The sequence below is a fragment of the Vanessa tameamea genome, chromosome 21, assembly GCF_037043105.1.
Source record: "Vanessa tameamea isolate UH-Manoa-2023 chromosome 21, ilVanTame1 primary haplotype, whole genome shotgun sequence".
Taxonomy (NCBI): Eukaryota; Metazoa; Arthropoda; class Insecta; order Lepidoptera; family Nymphalidae; genus Vanessa; species Vanessa tameamea.
Genome location: NC_087329.1, coordinates 3,819,198 through 3,846,455, shown reverse-complemented (window position 1 = coordinate 3,846,455; position 27,258 = coordinate 3,819,198). Strand labels below are relative to the sequence as shown.

The 27,258-nt window shown below is 31.9% G+C and overlaps 1 protein-coding gene across 3 annotated transcripts; it reads right to left on the bottom strand.

The window, feature by feature from the left end:
* Window positions 1-13: 13 nt before the first annotated feature.
* Window positions 14-27,130, bottom strand: Coro (Coronin). 3 transcript variants are annotated; one of them, XM_064218387.1, is made up of 13 exons: window positions 27,012-27,130; window positions 26,696-26,833; window positions 25,884-26,081; window positions 13,416-13,538; window positions 8,426-8,569; window positions 7,992-8,122; window positions 7,556-7,663; window positions 7,122-7,296; window positions 6,504-6,567; window positions 6,070-6,158; window positions 5,818-5,958; window positions 3,519-3,710; window positions 14-3,328 (listed from the first exon to the last, which is right to left on the bottom strand). In XM_064218387.1, the coding sequence occupies exons 1-13, from the start codon at window positions 27,027-27,029 to the stop codon at window positions 3,134-3,136; spliced, it is 1,716 nt and encodes a 571-aa protein (XP_064074457.1). In that variant the 5' UTR covers window positions 27,030-27,130; the 3' UTR covers window positions 14-3,133. The 3 variants fall into 3 exon arrangements, with proteins under 3 accessions (XP_064074457.1, XP_064074458.1, XP_026501408.1); XM_064218388.1 differs by having other exon boundaries at window positions 3,519-3,689; XM_026645623.2 differs by lacking the exons at window positions 26,696-26,833; window positions 27,012-27,130 and adding an exon at window positions 26,228-26,509.
* Between the last annotated feature and the right edge of the window lie 128 nt (window positions 27,131-27,258).

Here is a 27,258-nt window from a genome sequence, read left to right as displayed (position 1 = left end):
ATAATACGAGCAATGAAAATAGTAAAATAGACATTTATTTCTGTTCAACTTTCATAATTGCAACATTTGATCTGAGTATTTATCTAACACAACAAGGCACTTAACACCTACATATGAATTACAATCGTATAGTCCATTATGAAGCATTAATATCGGCAATGATTCACTTCATTGACAGAATATAAAATAAACTTTTTTTTATACCATTTCAAAATTTCCTTTTTTACAAATATGTCATTTTTAATAAAAAAAAATAGTTTAGATTTTTTTACTCTGTCAACGAAGTCAGGATTTATAACTCATGCAAATATTTAGCACGTTTCATTTAGCACCAGTTCGTAAAAACTTTAAGCTTATTAAACAAGTCAAATAACAACAAATGATTATCGATAGATTTTATTACACAACGAGACAAACTTCTGATAAATTGAGAAGTAAGAAGTTCCAGTATACAATTGCTTATTGAGTTGAGAGAAAGAGGAATCTTTTATTGTTTTATATTATTTGTGATGTTTTAAATGTCAACAACATATTCATTACATAATTGTTTCAATCGAATTATTATTTTTTTTCAATCCTACACACTTAATCTGTTTAATTTTTTTCAAATAATTTTTCGATATTGTGCGCTAATATTTTACTATTTTCAATTATGACCACATTTTTTTTAAAACGGCTTATATTTACACGACATTTCGTCTGTATGTACGTAAATAATGGTCATTTTCATTTAGTATAAAAGCGACAGGCCTCGTTCGATTATATTTCAAAATCATTTTGTTAACTGGCAATATTTAAAACTATCAGCTTTTAAAATAATTTGAATATTTTACCAATTTGAGCATTGATTAAATGTAATTTGGCACTTATTTATAATCATTTACCATAAACGTTTTATATATTGCCATTCGTGAACAAAATACGTTAACTCAACGGCATAATACAGTATTGTCGCGAATAACATTTACAATAAGTACACAATAGCTCGTTATTCCTGCGTTTAAATACACGGTTAGACATAAGAAAAAAAAACATAATAGTAATATAAAACGAAGCTTCACATACAAAATACAAGAAATAATTTACACGAAGTCCTCGAAGGTAAAGCATTTCATACAAACTAATACCATACACTGCCTTGTCATGATCTTAAATATAGAACATCTAAAATTACGCCATCTTAAAATTAGAAAAAAGAATCGTCATAATAATAATACTATTTATTTAAACTATAATACTTGCTGTCCAGAGTGAGACAGCATAACTTAACCTGTCAAATGTCAATTTAATGTGACGTGACTAGCTGTCAAATACACCGAGTTACGATCGCAAGGGTCACAACGTTCGACGGGATTTTGTGGTATTAATGTTGGACGTTCGGGGCCACTTCGCTTCATCATAACAATGTGTTTTCGTAAAATCTAATGTGAAATATGAATGGCTAAATTGTCGAGAATATAAAAGTTACAAGCTACATTTCAGCCAATGTTGGCCTAATACGCAAGCAGTATAGATAATTAAATAAAATTAAATGTGAGCGGGGGATAGCACTATATAAATATTTTAAAGGTTAGTATAGAGTAAATAACTAGCACTAAAACGATAAATAATGCACTGAGTCAGTAATTATTTTAAAAGCGATTTTCGCATTTATAAGCACCGTTACTGGACTCCTAACCTAAAGCAGGGACACCGCGTGAGATCTTCACATATAATTTGATAAAATAATCAAGTTTTTACTCTTTAATTGAGTGATATTAAATTTGTTTCAAGTATGTGAAAATGTCATATATAACTCTCGCAGTGCTTCGCGATGGGTGGATTCGTACTATAATTCCGTATTTTACTCAAATACGACACAAGATGTCGTGAAAATTAACTAAAAAGAGGTTTTTTCAAAGTTTCACTGTCGATTATTGGCGCCATCTTGTTTCATATTTGTAAATGATGTTAAACTACATTTTCATTAAAAAAACACAAATAAATAATTATAACATATTGCTTCATCATTAAAAGCTAGATGAAAAGTTGATAGGATTCTCAATTTTTTGGAATTTATTGTCATAAATATTATCTGAGGGATAAGACACACTTTTTAACAATAAAAACAATTTATTAAGAATATTTTAAAGTGTGCACGCATCTTGAAAAACACTAACATTAGATCACTCTTTTATACTGAGTAAATCTCTTAGAAAATGACTAAATGCAATAATTGTACATCACCAATAATTATAAATCCGATTTTGTGACGAAAACTGCGTCGATATAAGGCACAATGTTGATATCACTATTCACTTAATATTTACAATGTAATAAATAAATATTTTGTAAAGACAAGGGTTTCTTAAAAGATTTTCAAAGATAAGCTGTAATTATTAGTAAATAAATATTATTAAATGATTTTATATATTTAAGTGATTATATTGACATCACAAAATCTAGTCTTATCAATATTTATATATATTTTATTGTCGTTGTGCGTAGCATTGCCACATGCCATAATTAACAGTAGTTCTAATTTTGTTCGGATAGTCTGTGATACCAAAGACAAAGGCTTAGATTGGATGCTAATAATATTATTTAATAAATATTTTGTATAATTAGGTATTATGCTGTTATTTTTTGCATGTGGCATGCACTTTTTACCAATATAATAGTGTAGTTATATTATAGATTCTTGTTTTGAAAAGAAAACCGTCTTCCCTTCTCCAGTCATGTAAAAGTTCGTTTGTTTAATTTCTTTATAACGAAAGTTATTTTTTGGCCAAAAAATAGATAATCTCCAAACATAATATCAGCGAATTGTGTAAGATATATTTTTTAAAGCGAGATAACTAATTTATAATTAATCTCACTTATTCATCTCTGAGTTACATCACAACGTTCGTCATACATTATTATGGTTGTCACTTCTTCATTTAAAAATTTTCTTCGTAAACAATGTCCTCAATTCCAAAAATGAAAATAATAAATAGAAAAGCCAATAAATAAAAAAAAACATTCACATCGATTCTATTATCTATACACAATTCGACTCAAAATAAAAAAAATAATAATCAGAAGTTGTAGAAAATTGGTCTATATCGCACACATTTCACATTCCGCTGGCAATCATCTGTTCGATGCGGGCTCAAACCTCGTCGGGCGCCATGGCGTCGTCGTGGTTGTTGGGGGGAGAGGGCGGGGAGGGGGCGGGCGGCGAGGGCGCGGGGGGCGCCAGGCCCGCCTTCACCGTCGCCTCCAGCGCACGGATACGGTTCTCCTGCTTCACGATCACGGACTTCAGCTTGCGGATCTCCTCGACTAGGTCGGACAACTGCTTCTCCTATAAAATGATCATGACTTTCGGTAACATTTCAATTTTACTCAAAATATTTTTTTTTTCTATTAAATTTATTTTATTACTTTGTCATATCACTTTTTATATATACTTTATGCGAGTAGGTTATTAGTAGTTTCGAATCGTCATTTAACAGGACCGCAGGCGTTAGACACAGTCAGCGGGCGGCACTCACCACCATGGCGGTGAAGGCGGGCGGCGGCGTGGCGGCGGCGGGCGGCGCGTCGCGCGCGGCGGGCGTGGGCGAGCGCTCGGGCTCCTTGTCGCGCTCGCGGTCGCGCGGCGTGGCCAGCGCGTTGCGCTTGGTGACGGTGAGCGTGGTGGAGCGGCCGGCCACGTACCCGCCCTGCACAAGCAGCGCGCGCTCCTGCAGTTTGGTTAGGTATCACCTAGCCTTTAGCATCTGTCTTTTTGGTTCCTGTTGGCTTTCGTGGGGGGGAGGGCATTCCTATTTGTACTGCGTGAGGTTTGTGCGTCCTCGAAAGTTTATGTTTAATTTACGCTCCGAGAATATTTTCTTTAAATAACGATTTTTACGTTTAGTACGAGTAGTTTCAAGAGTGATTTGCAATCGGGCAAAGAGAAATTTGTAAATTAAATAATTTATTGAGAGAGGTATAAATGTACTTTAATGAGGATATGTTATTTAATAAAGACAAGTTATCTAAGTTAGTAACGAAGAAGAATATTAAATTCACAAATCACAACACACCATTCATGTATTGTTAGAGACAAGCCAACAGAAACATTCATCACGACAAATGCTAAAATTTCATCAACTGGTATTCGCATTTTAAGGCCAAATATAATTTTAATTTATCATTATCACGTCAATAATTATTAATAAATTAATCTTGAAAAATTTTTTTTCACTTTTAGCTGTTTTTAATTTATTTATTGTAACATTTTTTCTGATAAAAAAAATTCATAAAATTATATTCGCCTTGTAAATTGATTATATAAAAGTCGATCAGTCTTTTATAAAGCCCAACATACCGCTCTTCGTATGTTAAACACTATTACTGATGAAGCGATACTTACCTGAATTGATGTTATCATCTATAGACGATTGCAATGGCAGGAGTAAAATTAATAAAAAAAATTGACCTTGAATTGACATGACACCATTGATTAGGAACTAAAATAATAATCTGTGGTATTTTATCATTATGGATTCGTGAAAAAACTGCGAAGTCAAATTGGAATAATATTGAAATAAAGATACATTAATTAAATTTACTTTTTTATAAATGGTTTAGGTTCGCGGATAAGCATATGGTCCACCTGATGGTAAGTGGTCACCACTGCCGATAGACAATGGCGCTGTAAGAAATATTAACCATTTTTTACATAGCCAATACGCCACCAACTTTCGGAGCTAAGATGTTATGTCCCTTGTGCCTGTATTTAGTGTAACTACAGGCACAAGGCTCACTCACCCTTCAAACCGGAACACAACATTACTGAGTACTGTTGTTTGGCGGTAGAATATCTAATGAAAGGGTACCCAGGCGGGCTTGCACAAAGCCTTAGTGACCATCAAGTGAATTTGTATGGAATCCATAAAAAACAAAAATGTCACAGCATAATGCAAACCTAAGGTTTGTTTATCTTTACTCCCCCTGCCATTGGAATACATTACAAGTGGAATAGAAAGACATGCAAACAACATCAAAAAATCATAGCAAGATAAACATTAATTTGAATCACAATAGTTTCATTGTTTTAAATCCATTTGTGCAATTTTACTTGAGGTTTTGTTTCAGGAACAAGTTAAGACCGAAATATTAAAAATGCACAAATAATTTTAAGTTCAAATTAACCATATAAATTAAACAATAAAAATCCCACAATTGTTTTTCTATATATAAAATACAAACCTTTGGATTAATATAAGGGAATACATAGGAAAGTAATTAGGAGAGCTCATTCTTTTTATTTTTAATTCATCGTGTGTAAGGAAAACATCGTGAAGAAATGCGCGTGTCTGATCCGTCTCATTTGTATCCATCAAACCACATTGTATCTCGTGGAATAAGCTCCAAACCTTATTAAGAGGTGAAACCTTAATCCACCGATGGTATATTTACCGGGTGTTACTTTATTGTAATTAATAAAATGTGACTCATTTAAAATAACATTTTATTTGGCCGTATATGTCACTTAAGATATAAGTATCTCAAGCATAAGCTCAGCAAAAGTATAATTATATGTATTCGAGAACAACGTCACGACAATCAGATACAAAAATATTCCGATGTAAATAATCTTCTTTACATATATCACAGTTGTATGAGATCACCTTTAGCAAAAATAAAATTTGATTATACAAGTTTTCCCAGATTAAAAAAATATCTAAAGAAAAATTTAAAATAAAAGTTTCTAGGTCTAATGGTACGCAATGCTTTGACTGATAGCTCTTAGGAGAGTTGGTAGAAGTAGAGGGTCAGGTAGTGGGGAAAGGGAGGGGGTACCTTTAGCGACATAGTGCAGGGCTCCGCGTCCTCGCCCGCGAGCCACTCGTCGGCGGTGAGGCTGGCCTCATCGCTGAGCGTGTCGGGGTACAGGTCCTCCTGGAACAGCTCCGACTTGCGCGGAACCGTCATCGAGATCACCTAGAGGAATTAGGAGGAAACAGAAAGGTGTTGATTCCATGATTTTGCTATGCTCCCTAACCTTTAAAATCAGATTTATAGCAGATTTGATAAAATACTACATCATGATACCTGGCACAAGCCGGAGTTGTTAAGGCGATAGAACTTTGCGATCTCACACGTAGCGACATCGCAGCCTCGCTTCGGCATCATGCCAATACCTGGAAATGAAACGTTTTTTATTACATATATTATACTATGGAATATTAGGAATTACACCGACTATGACTCCACTAAGGCAGCAAAGTCATACATTTTGTATTGTACAAATTGGAATTAATGCATACATTGTACCGTTTTACGCCCTAATGTGATTTTAACAAAGGATGAACGTCTTTTGCATTGCAGCAACGTGTGCCGCGCTAAAATTTAGCATATTATATTGGACATTAATTCCAGCCCTTAGTTATTTGTTTTTGTGGTTTATTTAACCACTTGAGATATTTTAAATTATGACATAAATTAGATGAAAGAGTAGAAAAAATCAAAATCAAAGAAAACATTACCTCTCTGTGGATCAGGCGTCTGGAAAGTGTTGATGTAGTGCACGAAAGGCGGCTCCGGAGTCACCTACGACAAAAACTCTCAGAAATACACTCAAATATTTTTAAGAAGTATATAGCACTACAAGAAAAGAAGACAAGCTTTAATAGCCGACCACTTGGGTGGCACCAACCTTATGAAGGAATTATTTTAGTGGTCGGTTGATTATCTGCCTCTGTAAGGGTTCACATTTCCAATATACAATGTTTACATTTGACTCACTGATGCGAGCAATGATATTTAAGACTTATTTTAATTATTGGCAATTGACAAACAAATCTATGACGGCAAATCGCGCGACATCTCTTGTCACTGTACAGGAACCGACTTAAATGTGCGCGAATATACCTTTAATTACAGTTGCAATCCCCCTTCAAATGGAATCCTCTATAATTAACAATATTGGAAAATACATTCTTAACGCTCATTAAAAGAAAAGTCTGACGACACCCATATCTCCAGATGGGATAGCTCAGTTTTACTCAGTTCGTACTCATAATAACAATATTATTTCAAGAAAATAATCGAATTAATTTCACAAAGTAAATATACAGATTAGGGTGTTTTTCGTCGGTACTAACCTCGAAGTACCTGATGACCGAGTCACCTTTCCCGCAGAGGTAGATGAGGTTGGTGTCGGGGTCGTAGAGCGGGAACATGACCCCGTTGCTGGTGTCGATCTCCACGGTGACGATGGGCTCGTTGAGCGCGTCCGGCGTGCGCAGCGAGTACTGGCGCTCCGACATGCGGCTGAACCTGCGAGCGCACTCAGTTCAATTGGTGGCCCGTTTTATTATAGCCGTACGTAATCTCCTGAAGCTACTTTCGATACCAATTTGAAATTGACATCTACCAATGATAGACTTATAGTTGAAGAGCTGTAGTATTTCAAATTAACAATAGAATTTTAAATTGACTATGAAAAAAGCACCAAAGCTTTGTTTATAACAACTGAATCTAAAGCTACTAACCAAATAAAATAAAAAGTAACAACGATTTTAAGCAAAGTCCTTACCCAGTGGTGAAAACAAGACCATGTTTAAGGAATATCGCGCGGGACGCCTTACTGCCTTCATGTGCAATCGCTTCCGATTCGACTTCACCTTTGCGAGGATCGATTATTCTGAAATGTAAGTTACCTAATATTATTAACGTTAGTTATATTATTAAATTGTTCAATAACCTATCACATTACTAGTAGAATGTATGCATGCGGCGTCTCTCGCGTTTTAGATGTTGGTCGTCAAGTATTGCGCAAAAAAGTAGCCTTTCTTTCCTTGGAGTTCAAGCTTGCTTCACACTAAATTTCATCAAATTCGGTTCAGTGGATTATCCCGGAAAAAGCAACAGACAGACAGACAGAGTTACTTTCTCATTTATAATATTAGTTTAGATTATAGGAAACACGAGTTTATTCTTTGCACTATTTAATATTGATTATTGTGAATCACCTGATCTTCTTGTCTCGGCAGGTTGTAAGGAGCTTGGAACCGGTCCAATTCCAGCAGGCGGAGTATATGAGGTCCGGATGACAGTCCAGGCTTATCAGCACTTCCCCCGTACCCACGTTCCATATCGCTATCTATTTATAGATATTATACGACAATTTGTGTATTTTCATTAGCATTAATATTGATTTAAGAAATAACATACATAGTCAGACAACGCAATGGCTAAGCGGATATGATAGCATAGAATGCAATAGAACTCAGCTTGATCATTGGTGAATAAGGAAAAACAACAAAAAAAAACCTGTTAATTTCGGAAAGTCAAGCAGAAGCATCAATTTAACCAGCACTTACTGAATACTGATTCTATCTTTGCTTATGGCTATGTTTTGTCAACAAAACTTTTCTCTGTTATTCTTATTGTCTATCTTACTTACCTGGTTATCAGAGCCCGCTGTGAGTAGTACGTTCTGTGCTGTTGGATGCCACAGAACGAGGCCAACGCGCCGTTGATGGTACACAAGATCCACCACTGGTTCAGTCAGAGTGCGAGAAAGCCCACCATCGGGGATCTGCCACACCTATGGACCATGCATGACAACATTTTTATTATTTTCGTGAAAGCGTTGAAGCAACATCTGAAGTTGACATATATGAAGATTTAGATTAAAATAAAATGTCGAGTAAGAAAATAAAACTATACTAAAACGTATCAAGTATAATAAATGACATTTTTAAACGAACCAAAGTTAAATCGCTCAACCACATTCAGTTGAAAAATTTGACCCACTAAAGACGCATGTTTTATATATCATATAATATAATATAATATATAAAGCGGAAGAGTTTGTTTGTTTGTTTGTTTAAACGCGCTAATCTCAGGAACTACTGGTCCGATTTGAAAAATTCTTTTTTTGTTGAATAGTCCATTTATAGAGGAAGGCTTTAGGCTATATAACATTACGCTGCGACCAATAGGAGCGCAGCGACAGTGAGAAATGTTGCAAAAACGGGGAAAATTATTCACATTTATGGATTTTCGATGCGTGCGCAACATAAACGTTTTAAGTTACTCAAAAAATGTGTATGAAAGATATATTCCTCTTTTAATAATAAAAAAAAAGTCCGTGACACTATATGTCTATTTGTTAAGAGTGTGCTAGCAGGCGGGGCGCGGCGGCGGCTGAGGGGGAGGCGGGTCAGCCCCGCCGCCGCGCTCGCCACTCTCACCCGCGGGTGTAGTTCTGCGAAGTAGCAATGCACATAACGACTTAAAAAAATTAACATTCTTAATAGTTAAATTATTTATCAAAATTAGGTTTTGTTATCAGCTTATTTGCTCATTATTTTTTATCGTTTAAAATCGATTACATTTAAATCATAATCTGCTGTAGTTTTAACTTACGATATAAGATAAAATTTCAATGAACATTCCTTCGTACTTTGCAAGTAAACAATTCAAACGTTTCACGGTATAAATAAGGTATAAAAATTACATTACACACGTAAAAAAGTTCAAAATGGCGAGCGATACTTTCACCGATGCAGATTAATCATCACTGAGAAAATAAATTATGCAAATAAGCAAATAGGTGAATATCGATTAAAATGACTACACAAATAAATTAGTAGTTCAATATTTCAAGTAAATTCTATTACGTTCAAGCATATTCAACACGGTTGTACTATAATCACCTTATGGAATAATAACACCAAAGGAGAAACAATCTAAACTTCTTATTGTTCGGTTTGTTTATCTTATTACGTTTAAGTTAATATTGTTTGTTTTCAACCGACTTCAAAAAGGAGGAGGTTATCAATTCGTCTGTATTTTTTTGTTTTTTATATGTTTGTTACCTCATAACTTTTCACTGGATTTTGATAATTTTTTTTTGTTTGAAAGGTAGTGCTTCCCGTGGGGTCCCATTTTAATTTTATCCTGTTACGATGATGGTATCCCTATGAAAACGATATAAGTCTTAAATGTGCATTATGTATGTGCGCGATAAATAGGTGAATAACTCAAAATTGTGCCAACCAATTTTAATGATCCTTTTTTTATTATAAAGGACAATAATTTTATCTATAATATATTATCGTAATAACTTTGCTGACTTTTAAATAGTCTAAATATTTTTAATTTCATTTTACATAGTTTAAATCTAAAAAATATTGTAATCATTGTTTGTTATTCATAGGTTTGTGTTAAGTTAGATTTAAAGTGGGTAGGTACATACTTATCTCCCTGCGTGGAAACACAGAACGTACCTACATATTGGTAAGTAGAATAAGTTACTTGATTATTAAGTTGTAGAATAATAAGCAATTATTTTTTACTTTTTAGAGCATATTATTTTTTTTCTCTTTTGAAGTCGGTTTTTTTTTTTGTCAAAATTTTTGTTTATTAGAAGTGGTTGTCATCTGCATAATTATTCTGATTTGGTTAGGTTTTTGTTTATTAAAACATATATGGTTTTTTTATTACGATAAAATATCGAAATAAAAAAAAAAATTAAATAACCTTTATAATACTTTTTTTTTTCAATACAGATTTCATTATATTATCGGGTACTTAATTATTTACCATATGTTTGTTTTTATTGATTACAAGATACGTTTTGGTTTAAATTTAATACCTACATTTTTTTTATCTTTTTCGTCACTATAATGCCTAGAAAAAGAACTAACCTTTCTCGGCAGACTGCTAATGCAAAGCGTCTGCGGCTTTTGCGTAGCAATGAAACAACTGAAGACAATACGCAGAGGTTAGCTAATCAAAGAACGGTCAGTGAACAACATCGTGCTAGGGAATCGAGCGTTGAACGTTCACAGAGGTTAGCCTTACAAAATTTCCGAACTTCGGTGAATCGACAACGGGAATCAAATCATCCTTATATTTTGCCAGCCATCTTACCCCTTATAGTTATGGAATAAATTTCGCAATGATTTATGTGAAGATATATTAAACAGAATGCGTAATGAAAATCAGGATATAACATTAACCTATACTGATAACGTATACAATGATAGACTTATCTTAATTGAAGATAAAATTCATGAAATTTCAGATAAATCATTGACTGATTTTGGGCTTCCTGCATCAAAAAGGAATAATTCACATAATAATTTAGATCCTTTAGAAGTAGCACTACGGAAGCCGTATGATGTAAATGAATTAAATGAGTATATTACTGAAAATGAACCAAAATTAGTTAATGACCAGGTGACGGCGTACAATCGTGTTATGTGCAGTATTCGTTTTAACGAAGGAAAAATATTTTTTTTGGATGCTCCAGGTGGAACTGGAAAGCCTTTTATTACTAATTTCATATTAGCAAAAGTAAGGTCTCAGGGAAAAATAGCCTTGGCAGTTGCGTCGTCAGGAATTGCGGCAACTTTATTAGCAGGTGGACGCACAGCTCATTCCACTTTTAAACTGCCTCTAACTGTTTCTTTACAAAAAGATAGCGTGTGCTCTATTCGCAAAAATGGCCCTCTGGGTAAAGTTTTACAAGACGTTTCTTTAATTATCTGGGACGAATGTACCATGATCCATAGAGCTCATGTAGAGGCTCTAGATAGAACTCTCAGAGATATTAGAAGTTGTGATAAAATTATGGGTGGGATTACCATTATGTTTTCTGGGGATTTTCGACAAACTTTACCGGTAATTTTAAGAGGAACTAGAGCAGACATTGTAAGGTCTTGCCTTAAAAGTTCACCGTTATGGAAATTTGTCCATACCTTAAAACTATCTACGAATATGAGAGCACATTTGGGGGGAGGAAGTACAAATTTTCCTTCAAAGTTACTTTTAATAGGAGATGGAAAAGTACCTCATTCTGAAAATAAAATTGAAATTGATCGCGATTTAGGAGAAAAAGTGACTAGCATAGAGGATTTAATATCAAAAGTTTACCCTAATATCGTCGAAATAGAAAATAAAGATTACCAATGGATGTGTCAAAGGGCAATATTGGCGGCGAGAAATAGTAGCGTTGACGAAATTAACGACCTAATTTTAACCAAACTTCCAGGCGATATAACTACCTACACATCTATTGATAATGTAATGGATCAAGAAGATGCAGCCATTACCCACAAGAGTTTCTCAATTCTTTAAACCCGAGCGGCCTTCCACCACATTCCCTGAAGTTAAAAATAGGTGCTGCGATAATTTTCCCGCCTTCAAGTAAAATTCCTTCGCAATAACGTGATCGTTGCAACAGTTTTGAATGGTCCGGCAGTTGGTCAAACAGTGCTTATACCTCGCATCCCAATGATTCCGAATGATTTACCTTTTAATTTTAAAAGAATTCAATTTCCCATTAAGTTATCTTTTGCCGTAACCATTAATAAATCACAGGGCCAAACATTTAAACACGTAGGAATCTATTTACGTCAAGACTGCTTTTCACACGGCCAACTATATGTCGCGTTGTCAAGATCGGGTTGCGGGCAAAATCAGTATGTTCTTCTACCACAAGAAAAAAAAACTAAAAATATAATCTACGCTGAAGTACTGTAAAACATATTATTAAATCTTATTGACGATTATAATAACAAAAACCAACGTGAGCAATCAAACGATAATCATGATAGTGTTTCCGACAACTACGCGAACGAAGTCGCGGGCACAGCTAGTATATCATATAATTTGTTCTGGTGTAAAACCTTACACTCACTCAACTTTATTTTCTACGGATATTTATCTAGAAAATAAGAGTTCCGTTATATTATATATATTATAGGTTCAAGCTATTTTTATGAATAAAGTTTCGATCAGAAAGTTTTATATACCCGATGCTAATATGTATTAGAGAAATTAAATTAAAGTACTTTTATATCTACTAAAAAAAAAAATTATGACAAAACCTGATAATTATAAAATGAAACTAAATTCTACAAAATAGATAGTGACTAACGTGTGAGTCCCAAGTCGGGCGCCCATTTAATAATCGGGAGTTGATTCTTCAGTATCATAATCAGTCCTATAAGTACGACGATGTTTATTTAATATCTTACAATGTGACAAAGATGTCGTAAGCTTATGATGTTGCAGATTCTGAAATAATTCTTGGTTTAAAACCTAGGTCGAGTGCTAGTTATATTAATGTTCCTGTAAATTATATGGACACTGCCCAAAATTTAGGGACTGACATTTTTGACACTTTTCTTTGCAACTTGGAAAACATATAAGCCTTATATACTGCACGTCAGCTCTTTCCGGTCCTACTGGATAACCATCCCTTCGGATTAGGAGAGTGAGAGACTAACTGTTGTATCTTTGTTTGAACATACACTTAATTATTATTTTTTTCTGCGAAGCTGGCTGGTATCAGGAGGTTGTCACTTTATTGGTTTCGTGTGTGTTTGACTTATTCGTTTTTGTTGGACAATTAGTATCTCCACCTTACACCAACATACCTTAACAACGCAGTCTTCGGAACCGCTAGCGATGACATTGTCATTGTGTGGACACCACGCTATGTCAAGTACGGGGCCTTTGTGTCCACCCACAAGCGGGTGATCGGCGGGGATGCGTCCGACCTGTAAGAAGAAAAACAATTAACAGGAGGTATTATAATTATTAAAGGTTAGCTACTGAAGATGGCATAATATACTTGGCATGATATCATGTTATATTTGTTATATTACATCCATAATACTACATCTTAGAACCCCTAAAAGTGCGTGATGCATGTTTGGTATTGTCAAGTTTCATCCCTATTATGATTAAGTACTTATTTTTAGAGACTATTCCGGATAGAAAAAGAAATTTAAATAATTCATGTATTCGACTTTCGTAGTAAAAAATAATACTTTTTTAATAATTAAACATTATTTTTGATAGTTGTTAAAGCTATAACATGCTCATCAAAAAAGTAATCATAGGTGTCCATATTTAAAGTATTATTATATTTTTAAGGAAATATATCTTCGCATTATATTTTAGAGATTATTTAGTCAAGTAGCATTGACCTAACAGAACTTAATACACTTAATTTCACGCCTGCGGAACAAAAATAAATATCTAGAATTGATTAAGATACATTTAAGTAAAAATATACGTAAAAGTAATGTTTTAAAAAGAAGATTAATTTAATTTGTTTGAAAAAAAAATAGTACTTAATTTGTAGAATGTTCGACAATACCGTATTATTAGCCAAAAATCAGCCAACCAAGACGCTATGAGTTCGTGAAACTTTTATACACAGGAGCAGGTCATTGCTCTCTTCTTCGCCAACATTTAGAATTTTCAATGCACTATTTGTAACAATATAATATTATATACGTTAGCCAGAGAATTAAATAAAAAAATACGTATGAAAACGCAAAGAAAACCCAATAACTATAGCTCTCTGAGACGTGGTTTATCAATTGCGCCACTGATTGTCTTATGCTGTAATTCAGTGTTTTTTTTTTTTAATTTAACACGCTCATAGACGCTAATAGCTCGTAGACGTAGGCACTGTAAGAACTCTTAACCAACCCTTGCACCTTTAATGTGCTACCAATTTTGATAACTACAATTTGATGTCCCTTGTTAATGTATCTACACTGCGTTTCTCAACCTCCACAACGGAACATATTTATTTGTGACGGTAGAATATATATTGAGTGCGTGTGGTACCGAAATGGGTTTCAACAAAACCCTACCACCAAACCAAGTAAGGAGGTGGATCAGTAAGACGCATTTACACACCACATTACATACAAGAATAAATTATATCTGTTTGTATACGCAACTGAAAACAACAAAATTGTCGAAAGTAATTACTATTTGACGTAGCAATAAAAAGGATGTAATGTCATAGCTTCCTCATTTTTTCTTAGCGTTAACTTTTAGTCTTATATGTAATTTTTTTTATAAATACCATATATAGTATTTTCCTTCCATCCAACACCTACACCACTCACTCATCAGTTATTTTAACACCAAATCTAAATATTATGTATAGCTATAAAATAGTATACATAGGTTATATAGACTACAGGATTTCGGTTTGTGAGTTATAATCATCACTTCTTAGATCCCATGGTTGGCGTCACATTGACGATATAAGGAGTGTTTTATAATGACCCTTATTTTTTCATGTGCCCAACCGGAACAAGTTATCTTGCATAATTAAATTTAAAAAATATATATTAATGTTTTCGCTAAGAATCCTTTTTTCCCTCTTAAATGTTTATCTGACTTATATTTTTTTTTATTCGACTCTTTGAATAAAAACCATTTTAGAGCTTGACGTTTTGAGCTGCCTTCTATTGGCGAATGACGTTACTCAGAATGCAATTATTATTAATTGGAAACGATACGTACGACGTAAAATAAAAAAGTATTTAAAAATAGGGCAGGTTTTTTACCGAACAAAAACAAGTAGCGTCTAAAATTCTATGTGTTAGTTCGTGGTCTTTTAACGGCACTAGTGCGTTATTTTAGCCATCTTTGAACTATTGCTTGTATATTTTATTCATTTGATAGCCTAAACGGAAAGGTTAAATATTTAACATTTAACGTTAAATTAAAACAAAATAGAAGTAGTTGAACTTTGTTTATGTTTGTTACTTCAGAACTCCGAAACTCATGTACCGATTTGGAAAAATCTGAAATCTAATTTTAAAGAAAAACTTTAACATGTTTTTTTTTTTGTTAAAAGGAGAATGAAAATTTCTGTATTTCATTTAATTCGATTATATATCTTCATAAAAGTTATGTTATAATTTTTGATTTGACATAATTTACGTGCATATTTATTAAATGTACATATCATGCTAAAGTAACGCAGGTAAAATTGCCAGTCAGAGCATGTACATAATATATCCATTTTATTAATTATTCAGAACAATTAATAAAATTCATAGTCGATTGACGTTCACTTGATTGTTGTTTAACTTTTTAATGCGATTCATTCAGCGCATGACCCAAATAAATGGTACAATTCTTGGCAGGAGCCCGGGTGTGGTGAAGGCACATACGCGATGGTAATGACCACTTTCACTGAATTATTTGCTGCGCGATTTTGAAAGTCACTTTCTTATCAACGAATTTAAGAAATTTTGTTTTGTTTTTTATTTATTTTTATTCAACAATAAAAACGGAAAATCCTTGTGAAATATTTACGTTCGCTGTTCATCGTTTTATACAGTGCCAAATTGTTGATTTGATAATTAAGTATTAAAAAAAACAAGCGGCAAATGAAATTGTTTTATATTGTGTAATGGCATTTTTTATTTAAGCCGCTTGGCTTGTGATTGAAATAGTTTTCAAATATCGAGGATCGTTTTTTTTTTTAAATCTTTCAAAAGTGATAAATACGTATATGATATATTTTTGTAAATATTAATTGGTGTTCCTATATGACTATCATCTGAAGACTACTGCGCCCTGAAGAAATATTGTTACGAAATTTTTCGAAGAATCCTAGAAGCTGTCATTAATTTAAAAAATCAAAACGTGATGCATTTTGGGTATGTATTTTTTTTTTCATATACTCGTAACTTAGTTTAAATAACAATAACAGAAAAAAATAATATAATAATTATTCTTTCAACAAAGTAACAAAGATTTCCAAATTTATTTTAAATGACAATTATATTAATCCATAACAGTTCACTGTATTATGGTGAATCATTTATGACTAAAAGGGTACGTCTAAAGACGAAAATTAAGAGTAGGAAATTATATTTTCCAAGAATTTGGCCAAGACTACATGACTTCTTTGGATATATGTAGACATTTATTAGGAAATGTGCATTTAATTAAAATAGTATAAGTTCTCTATCTTACTTTGGTGCTATCATTCTTAGATCCTTTATTAAAGACCATTGGCAGAGATACTTTCTTAAATTCTATATGTTGATGAATGCTTAAAAAGCCATAAGCAGTTTAGATGTACAGGGAAAATCCAATTTTATTGTAAATCGTTTTTTAGAATGTTTTCAGTCAATTGTACTTAATGATTAAACAAAAGATTCAATTGAAAAGAATGTCGTGTTAGTGTCTATACAGACTACCGACTATCGAGTACCGAGAAGCAAGATTAGTTTCATTTGATCTGACGCGTCAAGACACACGCTCGTTCCCACGCTGCGCCGCCAATCTGTCTGTCGTCTGTGTTATATTTATCGAACTGTGGCGCGGTGCAGCCTCCTATCTAACACGTGTGCTAGAAAAAACCTTACTTTTCCTACGTATAAGAGAAATATTATTTCCAGTGACGCATCTCATTCCATCTTAAAGAATATTACGTAAGATCCTTTATAATGTGTTTGCATTTTATTTAGACTTCTGAATTCTTTCATTAAGCTTCTCTATATCAATATTAACCCACATTATTAAGAAAATGTTTAAATTTTACAATTTTAAAATTAATATTTTGCAAGTTATAATATAATTATATCGTATTACTCGTCTAACTTTACCCGCCTTGTCTGAAGATACTTTTAATCCGTATTATGTGCACACGCACGGCGTAATGGCGCGTCGCCAAATAAAACTTTACTGCATAGCGCACCGTTATGTCAACTAGTTTAATATAGTCTATGACTCACGGCATTCACACATTTTTAAATATTAATCGATCGAATTAAATAGTCAATTAAATCTATCCAAGGAATTAGTAATTTAATTATAAAGTTTGTTCTACCAATTTTAAAACCAATTCAGCTGTGTCACATCTAAATTTAGAAGTGTAATAAATTAGTTCCTTAAATAGAACGACAAATGCATGATGCGAATTTCATCATTTGATGACACTATCATGAAGCATTCGACTATGATTAGAAACGAGCGTCAAGTATATTATAACATCAAACTATTCATAATCGGATATACCTATAAATGCTGTTTATGGGGGCGATTGGTAAAACGATTCTACGGTACGAGGGAGTGTAGAGTCAAGGAAAAGTATCTTTGTATAAAACCTATAATAAGAATAATTTATAAAACCTAAAATTTAGATGGTCCTACTGATATTGTGAAATTTGAAATTTAAGTAGAATTAGAAAGAGAAAGTTACCGATTTTCAATCAAAAGGAGCTATTTCCAAATTATTCTCTCAGACTCCGATTGAACGGCTAATCCGACTCGAACGGAAAGAGTTAATGCATACGATCAAACGCTTTATTTACCTTCCAAGGCGTGAAAGAGTACACAATTCCAGACTCCGAGCTGTTACTGAAAGTTTGACGAAAGAAAAACTCAATAGAATTTTATCTGCCTGACCTGGGATTTGAACCCGTGATCTCGGGATTTACAGCTTTATATCTAGCCACCTGACCAACGAGGCAATATAACTAAACATTACTTAGCTAAACACCCGCTAGACAACGTTTTCAAATAAGGCCGTATAAATGGCAGGTGACAATGAGTAGGGCGCCAATAATGCTTTTATTATTGTGTGTATGATATATTAAATCTACATCATTAATTAGTTACTGTAAATAATCGAAAGGTACCAAAAATATCACGAACACTAGAGAATAAACAAATTCGAAACGCACCGAACATGAACGACGAAAGAACATGATCGTGAAATGTCAGCATGTGATATACTTTCTGACTGACTATAATAATTAACATTTAAAGGACACGTATCAAAGTATCACCCAATTTATCGCCTTTCGCCTGTTCTTTTCGAGTCCGAGGTGTTTGTTTCACATATGTATATTCCGAACTATTTGGAAGGTTTTTATAATATAACTTCCCTGTCCATACAAGAGATAATAACAGAACAGTAACCAGAAACATATGTGAGAAGAACTAGGTAATGGTTAAGGTATTTTTATTGCAATTCAAGCAATTCTTTACATTCGAATGTCAAATCAATGATGACATTTCTGCGACCGAGATATTAATGCCTAAACAAACTCCCGCTAAAAAACTTTTATAAGAAAGTTATTTAGATTAGTTACGGAATATTTTTTACCTTCTCGAATAAACAGTTTTCACGTTTTAGAAACGTTGTTGCACACGCGCGCCGCACGCTTTTCTTGTCGCGCGTGGGCGGGCCCTCAATTTCCGTCCGTTGCCGAATTATTACCTCACATTTTTATAAATAACTGTATAAACCGTTTTGTAAATAATAATGTTTATTTTAATAACAGTAAAATTCCTACACTAGTGTCGTTTGACTTTATTCAATATGTAGTTGATTGAAGATCTACGAAAGATGGACACTATAAATCACTTCAATTCGGATGGAATGGATTTGTCAAAGCCTGAACGGTATTGTCAAGTATTAACGAAATGAAATACGAACAACACTATTGAAAATAATCATAAATCCAACGTATGTATCTATATTCTATATATATATAAAAGCGAAATACCACTCACTGATTATTCACGAAATCTCAGAAACTATAACGCCTACAAACTTGAAATTTGGCAGGTTCCTTATGGGGTGTAGACGTTTGCTAAGAACGGATTTTACGAAACTCCACTCCTAAGGGGATAAAACGGGGGTTGAAAATTTGTATTTTATAAATTTCGCCCGTGTAAAGCCGCAGGTATATAACATCAAGTTTTAGATTAAACACGTATCCCCTAATTCTTATTACATATATTGTAATCTATGAATGTATTATAAAATATTATTAGGTAGCAAAGTAGCAATAAAATTGCGCACTTTTCTAAATATAGTTAGCATACCGACCATAAAGATAGTGCTTTAAATATATATTTAAATTTGGAATGAATCATTACATCTTGTGCTGTTTCATACTTTTTAAATATCCTTTAAACTTGGATGATAATCATTCGAGTTGCGGTCAGTCTCAAATGACAAACAATGTGTGAAGTAAAAGATACTGTTAATTATTTATAGTGTCGGTTTTGTTATAATCGATAATATTCAGCTTACGTTCTAAGCGATATATTGTTTTATATAATGTTATTATACAATCAGTGGTTTCATGGATGATTATGCGTGGGTAAGACTGGAAATCGAACAATCGCCTCTAGGCTATTTCTTTATCAAACTGAAAATACATTTAAAATTATACAAAAAAGTTGCCATGAGTTTCATTCTTGGATATAAAGTATTTTCTTTTTCGAAATGGCAGTTTTTGCTTTGACTTCTTCATTGATTAAATGAATTAGAATGAACTTCTAGCTTATACGTATAGCTCTATTGTGGTTTTTAAGGGTATAAATGTAATAGCTGTAATTATCAATATAATTACAGTCATAAGGTACTAAACATCTTACACGCTATGAATGGCGCATTGCGCAACGTATAAGTAAGGAATGGTTCATAAATGTATATATATATAAATCGCTTAGTAAATACGCTTAGTACGTAACTGAACACCTAACCGTTGGACCTAGATCCAATCCCTAAGATACGGGATTCCACTATTGGATTTATGATCTTAATACTGCAAGCTTTGGGGATCTCGATCTTGATACGGGATTGGATTCGAGGATTCGATTTGAATGGATCTCTGGATAGTTCAGATTGGACCTGGGTTCCTTGTTTCATCCGTACGGAGTCGGGAATGGCAGCTCATTTATAACAGTACCAATGTTTATGACGTATGATACACTTACCCATGTGGTAGCATGCCTTACGTGCGTGGTAGGAAATAAAAAAAACACATTCCTAAATTACTTAGGTTTGAAACTAAATCTTTCTTAGTATTCGAAAGCACTTAGAAAGGTTTTCTAAAAAACCTAGACAATTCAGTCATCAGTGATACATATGTATTATTGCTTAATTTTTTTTTCATTATAAACAAATTACTTTCGTTCAACAAACCACAGGAAGAGAATATGATATAATCTATATACATGAGTCAATCAGTTTCAATTAAGAATCAAGCAACTCATAAGGCGAACGGCTGAAAACGACATGTCTTTACATCAACACTTTATTCTAGGGAGTTTTATATTTTAAAATTAGATATATATTCTTTAAATCTAAACTAAAAGTAAAGCTAAATTCTGGAACTACCAGATGCATTAGAAAAAAACCTTTTTGTATTTGATAGCCTAGTTCTTAAAGGTCATCGGTGGCGGAGCAGAAACATACATATAACGCGGGGAAAACCATACGAAGTAATTAGTATTCTTATAAACAGTCACGCACCAAAACTGTAAACGGGCCTTTGTATAAAAAATGTTTTTTTAAATATTATCTTTGCACACGTTTGCAGTAACGATTGTGTTTAATTGAAAACAATACTGATTGCCTGACCACGTTACATACATTAACATATTTATATTGAAACATTTTTACACCGAGCTGACTGTAATTGCGAATTAGGCTGATCTATTTAACTCGCATATAAACACTGAATTCTGCTAAGTATGTGGGCCGCGTTATTTGCTTTTATTGTTATTTATTGGTTAGCTTGGACTTGACATACATAAGTGGCGATGATTGCACATTCAAGGATGTTCGTGAAGACATCATATTATTTCTAGTTAACCGTTTCTTTATGAAATACACAACAAATATTCAGGAACTATACGTTTATAATCATAATATTCATAAAGTTAAAATAATTTATAATAGACTCAGATATTCATTGTATATGTCCATCTCAGAAGGTACCACCTACATATTACTAGTTTTCGGTTTTTAGGGTGAGTAGAGTCACGAGTAAGCGAAAGCACAAGAGATAACATATTCAATTCCAAGGTTGATGGCGCATTAACGATGTAAGGTATGGTTAATAGTTTTTTTTTTTATCTGGATTTGTGTATTGCTGTTGGCCCTACTGGCCTTTACAGCGTCACCGAACGTTGGAGCGAGTGCTAAGACTCTGCCTTAAGGTGAACCCTTTTGGCCTCGAGAGTGACGTTCGTCCTGAGGGTGTCTCCTATGAGATCGCACCTCGGCTCAGAACGTAGTCGTTCTTACAGTGGCAATTTATATGGGCGATGGTGACCACTCACAATAAGGTGGCAGATCTTGCCGGTTTTACTACACATATTATACAAAAAAAATAATTACAGATATACTTTTAAGATTCACCTTGGACCGTGTTCAGTCCTTCGAAGAAACAATTATAGTACTATTTGTGTGTGTACGTGTTTGTAATTACAGGTACGTGACGACTCCCATGTTGCGTTTAATAAAGTATTAACAAAGTAATTACTTTGTCTAGATAATATGAATACTCTCTTATTAATAAGTTAAGGTCTTTGGGTAGTGATGTCACTTAACATCTGAGTTCCTTTGTCTTTAATTCTACTATAAATTAAAAAGAAAATTAAATTGTTAATGTATACCCTATGTCATATTCGTCATTTATGTATAACTGGAAACGAAATTGTGACCAAATATTAATAATAAAAATTAACTAACATAGACTGTAAACTTTTAAATATTTTTACTAACCCACCATGGATGCTACTTATCTGAAATAAAGTTTATTTTATTTATTTGAAATTCTAGTTACGTAAAAATAAATCATTATTATTATCATCTGAATATGAATGAAGCTGTTGATAAGTAATATGATTTTAAATTATATATTATATAAAGCACAATATTTAATGAAGTATATAAAAGAATGATGGTAATAAATAGTTATCAGGTAGAAATACAATAATAGTACGTTCTACTATAAATTAGTATTTTTTTTCTTTTAAAACATCAAGTAAATAAAACCCCTTAACTTATATAGAAGACGACCGACGATTCATTACATTACAGCCAACCGTTAAAATGTTTTGTTAATTTGATAACAATTTATATTTCAAATGAATGTTTCATCGAATGCTGCCATTTTTGTCGTAATTATCTGTGTATATCGACTTGTTAGGTGTGTCATATTATAAATATTTACACAGTGTAGTCATCACTCTAATAATCTTCCGTAATTAACGTCATACAATTATATCATAATATTGTTTTTAGAAAATTGAGAACTTATTTACTTTTTATATTATAGACCAATGAATAAAAACGTTTATACTTTACTAAAAAATACAAAGACAACATCGTAATTTACATTAAAATAATCATTAAGTACGGTAACAATAGATACTCGCGAGAAAATTATAGAATATAAATTTTCATGATCGTTACATTAGCCCGTTGACAACGAGTTACGAGCGATTATGACACATTCTTAGGAATCCACACAAAAAGTTAGTAAACATTCCCAGAATCGATATCTTTCCCTATTGTTGAACATCCATTGTCCCATATCTGTTGCACAATGTAACGTTCAAAAGATAAAGGTTATAATCGATCCACGCTAAAGTATACCTTAAATATTTAATTATAACTTGTAAAATCGAACGACATAATTGTCAAATTATTGTATATAGATATTTGTCGTTGACTGTACCGCATTGTTCGTTTGATAAATGCATTTCGGTGTTTCCTGTAAGATAAAGCGTGATTACGTTTTCCTTACTTTTATTATAGAAAAATACATTTCGATGTGAGTATTTTTTAATAATGGGTCATGAGTCATAACTCATAATATAAATAATGTAGTAAACAGCTAAGAGCCACCAAGGTAAGAGTTAAATTGATTGAATTTTGTAAATTACAAAATAGAATTGGTAAAATAGAGTCACTGTACTCTTATTATTATTACAAAGTCTGTTTAGAATATTTAACTCAGTTATGTCTAAAAGGCTAAATGGATTTAGATGAACATGGTTTCTTAGAACAAAAACATTACATGAGAATATTTTACATAATTGCAGTCGACTGTAAAACTAATAAATCAGAAATGACAAATTTATTACAACTTTTGTTCTTAAATTATCTTTTGTTATGAAAATTTCTATATTGAATGTGGATTGTTACTAATTTAATTGCACCGAAAATAATTTTATTCCTAATGAAATATATTCTTAATTATTAAAATTTTATATTTCGAGATGAACAATATGATTCATAAGTGAGAATAATGATATACAGTTCAGAGACTGCAAAATTTATCCAGTATAAAAATAAAACTGTTACAATTTCAGCTACATTTATAAGGTAGAATATTTTCTCATTTTATTTGTTACTAATTAGTACAGATAAGATTACAATATTTACATAATAATAATTAGTGCGAATACTTGGACCATGTCCTATTTATCTAAACTCAGATTATAAAACAATATTTTATAATTACCTATTATAAAATATTGTTTATATTGTATCAATAAACTGGTACATGAAATTTATTGCACCAGATGCCTACATGGAACTTTCTATATGAAATTCTTGTTTTAACACTAAAAAAGACTAAAATAGTGAATAACAAATAACTGTGTACCCAGTACATAAAATATTTTGCAAGTTAATTAGTGTATAAAATTAAATATTATATTTATTTATATCCTCATTTAATTGGTCACACAAAACCAATAGATTTGTTGGTAAATATATGTCATAATATATTTATCAAACAGAGCAAGTGATTAGATAACAGAACATATATTTAAATTATTTGAGATTATGTAATTTGGTTATTTTTATAAATATTATATTGTAAACTTCATGTACACTTTATATATTGTTATTATTGAAATCTACGTTAATAAGTTAATGGATGGTATTTATGTGGTGTACTTTATTTTTAATTAAATATTTATTAGTAGGATAATTATCGAATTTCATCATAACAAAGACACATATTCTGAACGAATAGCACTTCAATTATTGTTTTATAACGAGTCATAATGCTTTTAAATCATCAATAACATCAAATTTACCTATTAGATTGGTTGCAAGTTGAAAACCAAACCAAAACAAAGATACCTACAGAATAACTTTAGTTACAATAGAAAACAAACTGTAAATATATTCTAAACAGATGTAAGGTTATTTACTGTTATTTACTGTAATAAAATTAATGTTTCATAAAAGTTATTCTAAATATAAATGATTAAAATTTATTTTCTCTAAGCATTATACAGACTCGGTTCTGATAGTTAAAATTGAAATGAATACTTGGATCATTTTATTTTAAGAGAAAGTTTAAGACACTCTGATAGTGTTAATTTATATTTACATATAGCAACTGTTTTAGCTATATGTAATTTGCTGTCATGTTTTGATTTAAGATGTATACTTGTATGTAAATCACATTTATGTCCACATCTAATTAATCTTGGCGATATTTTGGACACAATCCACAACAAGATTTACGGCAGGATGATACATAAATATTTTACAAATGTAATAAGAATATAAATCTAAAAATATTATCATTTTAAATCTTCAGTTTTATTTTAAAATAATTTATAAAGGTTTGTCTGGAAGGGATTGATGTAAACAATAAAAATAATAACTAATAAGTATCTAAAGGAGTTTAGACACTAGTTATTAGTTTAGTTTACCTTAATTGAAAATCTGGATAATATTCAAAACTTATTTGAAATAAAGCTTATCTACTTCTACATCTAAATAGTAGAATCTACTTACCAAGAAACATTTTATGAACTTATTGTACTGGTGTATAAGTGTTTGAAAATTGATAAGCATATTTCTTTAAATTGTTTTAAAATTTAATAATTGTACATCTTGTCTATTGGAAAAAACTTGTTAGCTTTTTTTTAAATTTACTTTCCATAGTTTTGTTTAATTTAACTATATTTTTTCTTTAAAATAATTTCTGTATTACTGATAGATTTTGTAATTAGTCTTTAATAAATATTGTGTGTAATCTTATAATTAAAATCTAAATGTTACGATTAAAGTTTTATATACCTGTAGTTTAGTTTGTATATTAAAAATTGAGGTAATTGATGTTTAAATTTAAAAAAAGAATACTTTTATCACTCACCATTTATACAAACCATTCTCATTATTTGAAGATGAAAAATATGTATATTAAACAGTGATGTTTCTTAAACATATTTTTTGAATATAGTACCCCAACCCACTTAGTAAATTTGAATTTATTGGTTTCTTTATAGAATCTTACCTTATTGTGAGGTAGAACTATGAAGGCGCCTCCACCAGCAGATTCAACGATGATAGCCAGAAATTTGGGGTTCACTGCACAAAACGTAGAGTCCCACGAACTCTTGGATACTCTGATGTTATCATAACACTGTTCCCTTTTCAGGGCTTGCCCATAAACGTGGCGGAATTTTGAACTACGAACCACTCTAAACGACATCTGTAAACGAAAATACGCGCATTTACAAACAGAACTAAACACACTGTGATTTATCCGAATAATTTCACTTAAAACATAACCTATACGCCAGTTCTTGTCTGACCTATATTGACATTAGCAATAACGATTAACAAATTTAAACTCACATTTAAATATAAGAAGAAATTATATTATTTACACTAAATATTGCAATGAAATCATTTGAATATAACTCAAAGAATTATAGAAAATAAAATTGAGAGCTGCTAAGGTTCGAAGGGAGGACGGTTGGGAAAACGAGCGAACTCCATATTTGGTAATGCCTACAGCGACTGCATTTACTGATTATAAATTACTAAAGATAAGGTGGATCTGTCAATATGGATTAGACAAGTACTTTTACAAATTAATAAATAGATTTATGGCGGAGTTTTATATATAAATATTATAATTTAAACATTTAGTTTGTAATAATGTTTAAAAAAAATCCTTATTTCTGAACGCAAGAGAAAAATGTCAAGCTTATACAAATTAAGATTGCGTTCGTTTTAAATTTTGAAAATATAAATGTGTACATGCTAAAAATAATAGTAAAATTTTAAAACAATGTTTATTTCTAAGTAGTTTTTACTTACTTTTGTTGGTTGTAAACGAGAACCGGGTTTCTTACTATCTTGTGCATTATAACTGTGACAACGTTCCCTTCCTACCCTCTTTGATATTGGTGCTCTTCTTATATTCGGGCTTGTAAAACTGTTATGTCTTTTTATATCCTATTTTATAAAATAATAAAAATATTAAGTGCTTTATTGTAATTTTTAATTATCTTCTTTACAATATATTTCATTTTAAAATATCTGTATAGTATCTAAATAGTTACTATTATTTTGTATTTCATTTTCTTATTTCTAAAATTATTCGTTGTTTTAAAATATTACTTAGATTTCTTACCGCTACATCAACTTCCATTTTAATAATTTAATCTCGACACTTATTCAAAACGTCCACTAAGTCTCTAGAACAATCAGAAAAAAGTTCAACTAAAAATTCAACATTTAATTTTTGAACACAAATCAGAGGGTAGACTAATTTTTTTTTGGCAAACTGTATTTATGGTATCATTACTTAAACATGTGATAGAGTAGCTTAAAATAATAGTCTAATATATTATTAAATTTTATAAATTAAAGAAATAAAG

Coding starts and splice junctions, on each gene's coding strand:
- Coro (XM_064218387.1), bottom strand. Junction 8,123..8,425: donor CAGCGGGCTCTGATAACCAG/GTAAGTAAGATA, acceptor ATCTATAAATAG/ATAGCGATATGGAACGTGGG. Junction 5,959..6,069: donor ACAACTCCGGCTTGTGCCAG/GTATCATGATGT, acceptor TAATTCCTCTAG/GTGATCTCGATGACGGTTCC.